The sequence below is a fragment of the Micropterus salmoides genome, unplaced genomic scaffold, assembly GCF_014851395.1.
Source record: "Micropterus salmoides isolate LMB-PRFRI ecotype aquatic unplaced genomic scaffold, ASM1485139v1 Ms_hic_scaffold_6, whole genome shotgun sequence".
Lineage (NCBI taxonomy): Eukaryota > Metazoa > Chordata > Actinopteri > Centrarchiformes > Centrarchidae > Micropterus > Micropterus salmoides.
Window position 1 is genome coordinate 20,090,235 of NW_024044348.1, and position 8,229 is coordinate 20,098,463.

General features: G+C 36.4%; 1 protein-coding gene across 1 annotated transcript; it reads right to left on the reverse strand.

Annotated features, from left to right (window-relative positions):
- Positions 1-3,136: 3,136 nt before the first annotated feature.
- Positions 3,137-7,827, reverse strand: LOC119890304 (cytochrome b5). Its single transcript, XM_038701500.1, has 5 exons — positions 7,357-7,827; positions 6,199-6,327; positions 5,280-5,306; positions 5,119-5,150; positions 3,137-4,749 (listed from the first exon to the last, which is right to left on the reverse strand). Exons 1-5 carry the CDS (start codon positions 7,549-7,551, stop codon positions 4,656-4,658), a joined length of 477 nt encoding a protein of 158 aa, XP_038557428.1. The 5' UTR covers positions 7,552-7,827; the 3' UTR covers positions 3,137-4,655.
- Positions 7,828-8,229: the final 402 nt, after the last annotated feature.

Genomic DNA, 8,229 nt, shown 5'->3' on the forward strand with positions numbered 1-8,229 from the left:
AACTATGTAAAGAAAGGAGGATTTAATGAGATTATCTCATTCATTCAGATCTAGGATGTGTTATTTTAGTGTTCCCTTCCCTATTTGTTTGAGCAGTGTACTTTAGCAAATAACGAAATAAACAGTGACAGACATCAGCACTTCATTAATCCATGTGAAGTATTGGATTGGTTTGCAAATTACTGAAATTGATGGTGTAATCACATAAATATAAAGTCTAATTTGCAAAGGTATGTCACCTTTGACTTGACATTATTAAACCAGAACCGATATATTAACTTATGATGATGTGGTGTGACGCATGGACCCACGCTCAGAAATGTGGCTTGGAAGGAAAGGATATTACTTGAGGGAAGTCCTTAAAGAAAAGTAGGGAATTTTTATATTGTGAGACATGAGTGTTTTTAAGTGAACCTTTTAGGCAGTTGTCAAAGCTGCAAAACCCTCTTGGGATTCCCACAGCAGACAGAAAACCTGACACTAGTTCTCTATATTTGGGTGTATCTCTGCTACCATAGTTTCCCTGTCAGCCTAAAAGGAAAAACAAGGAATTTGATTTTAACTTAGTCCCATGATGTAACACAAATTATATGGAACATATATTCCATGAATAGGTGACCTTGTCCACTGACTCAAACCACTTGTCAGAGATCATGTTTAAGTGTTTTTCCAGACATTTGAGATTTTTGGTCTCCCAGGACATTGGAGTGTTGTGCATTAGCAGCCGCAGCTCTCCTTGAGGATGACAGTCGGTTCAGTCATGGGGAATGATGATGATCTGAGGGCTTCACGTACTCCCATAGATACAATATGCTGTTACAAATGAGGTCATTATTCTGTCTGGCCATAATTGCTGTCGCAACATCAAGGCTGACATGGATGCTAAATGGTCAGTGGCTTTATATTTGGGTCAAAAACTGAAAAAATATCTACAACTGAGATTCACACAGCTTACTTTGGCTTACTATACGCGTACTAAAACACGTGAGACACTACAATCAAAGGTCTTCCAATGTCAATCTGCAACTGTTATCTGTGTACAGTACTTCTAAACAAGTGCTAAGATGTTTCCGACAAAGGCAGGAGTGCAAAAACAGTCCAGATGTTTTCAATCCCCTATAGTATATTGTCTCTAGATTTTATTTAAAACCGTCTCATTGCACACAGTCTTTATAAGTTTATCACAGTAATGTTGCAGGTTGTTTTTCATCATTGCATAATGTCTTTCCCACCATGTCTGACAGCATTGTGTTTATGATGTTTGCTGCTGTTCTATGGCCATGAAAGCCTGGAGATAAACACTGCTGAATTATGTGCTGAATGTATTAGAGTGGGTGCACAAGTCAGATTATCCATTTTAATTTAGTATGTTTCCACTGTTTCCAGCAAAGGCCAAATGAAACGACTGATGCATAAACATCTTGAGGTTGTAGTGCCACCTTGTGTCTATGCTAAGTATGACAAGACAAGAAAGGACAAGACCTTTCAAACATCAACCCATTTACAATAATTTCTGAATGGCAGTGCTGGTGCTAAATAAAATCAGTTGCTGTCCATTTATTTTACTGAGTGTGTATTTTATTTATTATTCATTATTCAAGGTTTCTCCCTGTTGTTTGTTGGTTGCTAAAATTATGGTCAACTGATGACGAGTAGTAAAAGTATCGTCAAAGTATTTTTTTCAGATGAACTAAAATGCTTTATTCTTTTTAAACAATTTCTCAATTTATGTAACGAGAAAGCAACCAGTTCTTGATATGTCCCACTGGATAAAAAGGATTAATTAATGGGTGTTGATTTGAGCTTACTGTTGTTTGCTGGTCATAGGCACTCTGTGTTGTGAGGGCTCTTGTGAAGGTTGCAGATGGAAAGGCTTTAATTCCAATCACTGGTCTCTCCTCTTCTCCACAGGAAAATGTAGCTGACTCAAGTATTATTCACTTTGTGCGGGTTTAACTCTATCAAATGTTATCTAAGAAAATCAAATAGTATCAAAATAAAAGTATAATCATCTACCTTTATACATTTTTTTTAGATTAAATCACAATGACACAATGATTACATTTTAACAAAAGATGGTCCTTATTTTGTCCATCCTTTAACCTCATGCTGCACCCAGTTGTCATACTTTTTACATTTCAGACCTTCATTCTGCCCTTCCTAGCCGAAATCTTGTAACACATGATTTCAGAGCAGCTCAATAACCACCTCTCCACTCATTACTTGTCTGGGTAACCAACGACCTCCTGATGTCAGCCGATTCTGGAGCCATCAGCATTTTGATTCTCCTGCAGCCTTCCATAGCCGACACGGTCCATACTACTTGATTGCATGGAGAAAATTCTGGGAATGATGTGGTTGACATCCTACCCGAGTGACCACTTTCAAGCCTGTTATCATGGGGGCCAGTCAATCATACTCAGTGCCTTTAACACAAGGAGTCCCACAAGGTTCTATTTTGGGCCCAACTTTTATTCTACATTTACATGCTGACTCTTGAACATATCGTTAGGAAATATGGGCTAAGATTTCACTGATTCAAGATTTCACACAAATTTATATATCTATATATATACCTATTGACAAAAAGAGCACCTATTGATTAAGTAATTAGTCATTAATAATTATGTGCCACTCAGCAGCTGGTTTAAAGTTGATCAGAACTGTAGTCAGAATGGCTCATGACATAGGTGGTCAGTATGTGGATTCACATATATTCAGTAGGTAATCAATACCTGTAGATTTATTAATCTAGTAAATCATCATTATCTACTATATAGTTCTCCATTCAGTTATTCACTAAGCTACCTATTAATGATTCATTTGTTATTAGGTTGTTCCTGATTTGTCCTTAGTAACCATGGTACCCATTTAATACCCAAGTATTTCAAAACAGTTTCATTCAGGCACTCAAATTAAGGATGTTGAGGCCATGACTGTGATGATTTCATTTTTGTGGTGGGCACATTTTCATAAATTCTTTCTGCTTGTAAGCTCAGCTGCATTACTTCCCTCGACCTTGCATAAAAGATGGTTAATAGTGTTTTTATACTGTTCAGTTTGTTATTATATATGATAGTTGCCACAACCAGAATGGATTTCTGTCATGGATATATAGAAATAGCATACATACATCTTAAGTTTTGAGGATTCATTTTATTCTCAGATTTTTAATGACAGGAAATGGCAGCTGAAATGATATTCAAAGAGATGGCAAATACTTAAAAGTCAGCCAACTACTGTAAATGCTGACATCTGAAAGTAATATTGCAGTCACATTTAAAAATAGCAGCAAGTCATATACAGATATTTTGAACAGATGGTATATGGACTTCAAATTGCTATGGTCTTTGTAGTTGGAAAATGTATTTTTGAAGGTAATATGAAATATGCCTCTTTCAGGAAATCCATTAAAGGAGTGATTGCAAAGCTTTCCTAAACCGAAATAAAATTAATAGTGACAAAATCTTAACAGCAACATAGAGAATTCAAAAAGGTTGAATAACTAAACAACATTATGGTGACAAACTCTGGCCTGAAAGACACCAATCTATGGCTCCAATGACAACTAGCAAGCCTGCAAGTGACAAAACAAAAACACCACCAGACTTCATCCAATACAACTCAAACCCTCCAGTGACTGTTGCCAGTACCATTCACCCCAAAAATAAAATTAAGATGCATTACAATGAAACAAAGTTGTGAAAAAGCATCAGTGAGTTGCAAATGGCATAGTGAGGAACAATTAAATAACAAATAATTGTACTCTTCTTTCAAGGGTATTCATTCACTGCCCGCTATTATATCTGGGTAATAAAGTATTAGTATTATTACATACTACATAAACTGATATTACTAAATGGATGCGGTATTTAAAGACATACACAAATACAACTGCATAAAAAAGGGTCAGAACACATTCTACCTTAAATAATCACTGATAAAATATAATAATTCACTACTATTCTCAAAACGAACAGACTCAACAATTTAACACTGCAATTATGTAATTGGAAAACTTATGCATTTACAACCTGGTGATTAATGCAATCAAGTATTGCTTAACACCACAACTGTGCAGTAAGGAGTGAATGGAATAAACTCATGATTCTTAATGAGCCAGGCAACAGTAACATTTCTCACTTATTAAAACTAAGAAAATGCAATGCAAGTTATAATTCAGAGAAAAATGTAGAATGGTCACTGTTAAAATTTACCCTGATTTTATCGACTTTCTTTACTAACGCCTCCTTCACTGTTTCCAGTGTGTCTATCTGTGAAATAATTGTGTATGTATACCAGGCTATTAACAAAATCTTTCTCTGGGCAGGCAAATAGGTTATGAACATACAAACACCAAACTGGGTCAAATGCATATGAAAGTTACAGACAACATATAATGAAAACTGGCATAATGTCAATGCAATACAAAGAAACTGAAGGCAGACAATTTAATAAAGTCTCAGCCCAACTGTCTATTTGGTGCACTTTCTGTAGACGGACAAGGACAAAAGTACTTTATCAAACTGTTCCTCTCCTTTTCTTGTTGCGGAGGATGCACACACTCCTAATTGTGTGTGTCCAGTGTCAGGAGGATTTGGTCAAACATTTCAAGGCCTCCAGATGATAAGAATGAGAAAACAGGATGCCAGCACTCAAGATGACTTGTGTTCAAACATGAAGTAGCGATACATGACACCAACAACAGTTGTAGCAACAGCAAGTATTATCCAAGTGGTCCAGGAGCCGCTGGGAAAAACATTAAATATCAAATAAATGTTTTGATCCAGAGCAGAAACAAAACAACAGAGAAAGGCAACAATAAGATAAAGATATAAATTATATATGGTTCTGGATCATTGCTTTTTTAAAATTTGGTCATTTATCAATGTTTTTATTGATAATTGAAAAGACAAATGGGTGAAAACCATAAATCAATAACACTATATTTAACCTTTCAAAAAAAACAAACAAAAAACTATACAGCAAATGATATGCACTTTCTTCCTGTTTTTCTTTTCACTTTCTATTTCCAGAAGCATTTTCTGAGCTCTTAATATCGCAAGAGAAAACAGTTAACTATGAGGCTGACACACACTGCTCATCATGACGACTCACCTGGATTCTCCTGAATTTGCGTCATGTACCTCCTGAGCAGGAAAACAAGGACAGAAATTAAAAGGAGATACTGTATGATTTAGCAACAAACAAAACACTTTGCATTGTCTTTGTAAATTCTGTTTTAAGACAAGGTCAGATGAACATACAATGGAGCTTACCTTTTCCGCCTCCTTCTTTCTGTCATCCTACAAAGAATATAAATAAAATTAGAATTACTGTCTTCATGTGATGCTGACACAAATTACACTCAAGCCAAGAATTCAATTCAAGTCAGTTTCTCAGGTAGTCCACTGTTGATTAAAACTCAGATGTATTCATATGAATTACCAAGTTAACATCTAACTGTTGAAAAAATCCAAATATAAAGTAGCCTACAAAACATCACTTTTTGCCTTGAACTTTGGAGCATGCACACACACCAACCATTTATTTTTTTGATAGCCACTGTCAACCACTGTCGCAGTGTGATGTTTTTAATTTCATTCAGCAATCAAGATTTGGGAACAATGGGACTGGTAAAACACCAGAAAGCTGATCATCACAAAATGCATGAAGAGCTACAGAAATTAATAGCAGAAGAGAAAGACAACTAGGGCAATTTCCACCCTCCCTGTCAGTTAAAGGATAGGCAATTGTTATTTGCCTGTATGTACATTCAAGTTTTGCTTACTGTAATCACTCCTATTTACACTGGTCCTTCCTAAAGTGCTTTCAGTGTAGGTGATGGGGAACAAAAGTCACAGTCCAAATGTATAACACCATACAAAGTACTTGTTGAGGGTGCTCTGTTGGTTGGCTGAGTTTCAAAAAGCCTTAAAATTTTGCTTTTAGCTGGACGACTTCGGTTTCATCACTTAACAGAATGTGTTGCCTCATGCTCCTTCTTTCATGTGCAATAAATGGATCCTTTTTTCTCAGAGATCTGGTGATAATGAATATTATTAGGTCAGATTTAAGCAATGATAATGATTTGTCAGAAGTTTAACTTCTGTATTTGACAGAGGGATATGGACATCATGTAAAAATACTCCAGGCAGGAAATCAGGTCTTTCAGAGCTAGTAGAGGCTTTATCTTACCATGTGAACCTCCCCAACATAGTACTGCTGGAGCATCTCCCTGGCATCTGTGGAATGACCCACATCCTCAAAGCTCTCTGTGGCATCTGCACCCGCCTGCTCCAGCAAAACCTCCTCACCTCCTGGATGCTGAAAGCATAAAATAGGTTAACACAGAATGTTAGTTTATTTTCCGTGTTTGCCCCACACTCAGTATATTATAGATAATTTCTTTGCTTGATTAACTTTAGCCAAAAGCAGTGAAAACTCTCATAACATCTTGAAATCACAGGCAAATTAGCAAAATATGGTCTTTCAGGGATGGAAGGTGCTTTTGCCAACACAATAATTTTGAGATATCTAATAGAGTTGGGGGGATCGATCCACCATAGTATCACAATATTTTCCATGGCAATACTGTATCGATACACAGACACCAAGTATCGATCTTTTATTAATATAAAATTGTACATGAGAATTTACCTTTTTTGGTACTATAATAATAAAATCAATAGCTTTTTCAGTCCACTAGAAAAAAAAAGTTTGCCTTTGGGGACACAATTTAAAGTTAGAAAAAAGTAATAAATTCCAATACATCGCAATATGTTTGAAATCACAATAATATCATATCTTGACATAAGTATTGTGATAATATCATATCGTGGGGCCTCTGGTGATTCCCACCCCTAGTATCCAACTTTACTAGAGTGCTTCCATTTTATGCTAATTCATAATTCCACACTACTACATTTTAGAGAGAAATGTACTTTGTTCCCCACTACTAAGTTCATATAGTAGTTCAAATTTGCTTAAATGGTGCTATGTTAATGGTGGGCATCAACTGAATGTAAATAAGTTAGCCAACATTAGCTAACGTTAATAATTAAAGTTGCCAGAAGTTTTCCCAGTTATGTTAGCTTGCATAAGAGACACGTCAGCAAAATATCGCTTGTATAACTTGTTTAAACATTTAGCGTCGCTTGAGTGAAGAGAGCTCAGCAACGTTAAGTTACACGGTAACACATGTGGCCAACAACTTTTTTTGTAATTGCAGGAAGTAGTCGTACTGAAATACCGTTGAGGTAACCAAGGCCAAAGCAAAAACTTTTCTTATGACAGCATAATGCTAACGTAGTTTTTTTTTTTAACTAGGCACAGCTGACAGAATGTATTTCTTACCTCTTCAAGGAAACGAGTGATGTCATATACTTTATCGTGGATGATGAGCCATGTGTCACTGCTCATATTATGTACTCTTATTTCTTCTAATGTGTAATATTTTACACATTCTGTTTCGCCGTTTTCCTCAACATTGGTGGTATTAGCAGGTCTATCGTTGGTGTTAATGAGGTTTTCGTTAATTTCCTCACCCATTCTAAAAGTTAATGCAAATAACCTGTATCAACTGAGCGGTAAGCTAACGTTAGCTTCCGTTAGCCAGGTATAGCTGTAACGCCAACGTTACCTAGCTACGTCTAGACCAGTTTACACCCTTTATGAGCGCGTTTAACGTTTGTTGAGCTCAAAAACCTCCTAATGACACCGTAGAGACGAGCAAACATAAACTAACATATAGAGTTACCAGGCAAACGCTAAACAATGTTGGGTTACGAAATCAAACAAACGCCCAACCCGGCACATCAGCAGTCACATGAAACAGACCAATGACGTGCGTGTTGTTTTACGACCAATAAAACTGTGCCTTTCGGAGTGGTGACCAATCAATATCGACCGGTTGATGATCATGCGACTAGGACGTTTGAAAAGTTGTCAACTGTGCGCTGTCTTTGCGCATACGAGTTTCTGCGTTTCCATAACGAAACGGGAGTTTATGTGGGCGAATTAATTTTGATTTATTCATGGAAAAAATAGTGTTCTTGTACATATGTAATTTTATGTTTTTACATATGGTATTAATCACTTTCAGCACAAAAAGAGATGAGATGCATATGTTACTGATAGGTCAGGGTAACAACCAGAAGATCATAACGCCTGATACTGTATGTACTTTGCCACTGGTTCACTGTAATATTTCACATGTAAATCCTGGAT

Coding starts and splice junctions, on each gene's coding strand:
- LOC119890304 (XM_038701500.1), bottom strand. CDS start 7,551: ATGGGTGAGGAAATTAACGAAAACCTCATTAACACCAACGATAGACCT. Junction 5,151..5,279: donor GAAAGAAGGAGGCGGAAAAG/GTAAGCTCCATT, acceptor TTTCCTGCTCAG/GAGGTACATGACGCAAATTC. Junction 4,750..5,118: donor GCAAATTCAGGAGAATCCAG/GTGAGTCGTCAT, acceptor TGTTTTTCCCAG/CGGCTCCTGGACCACTTGGA.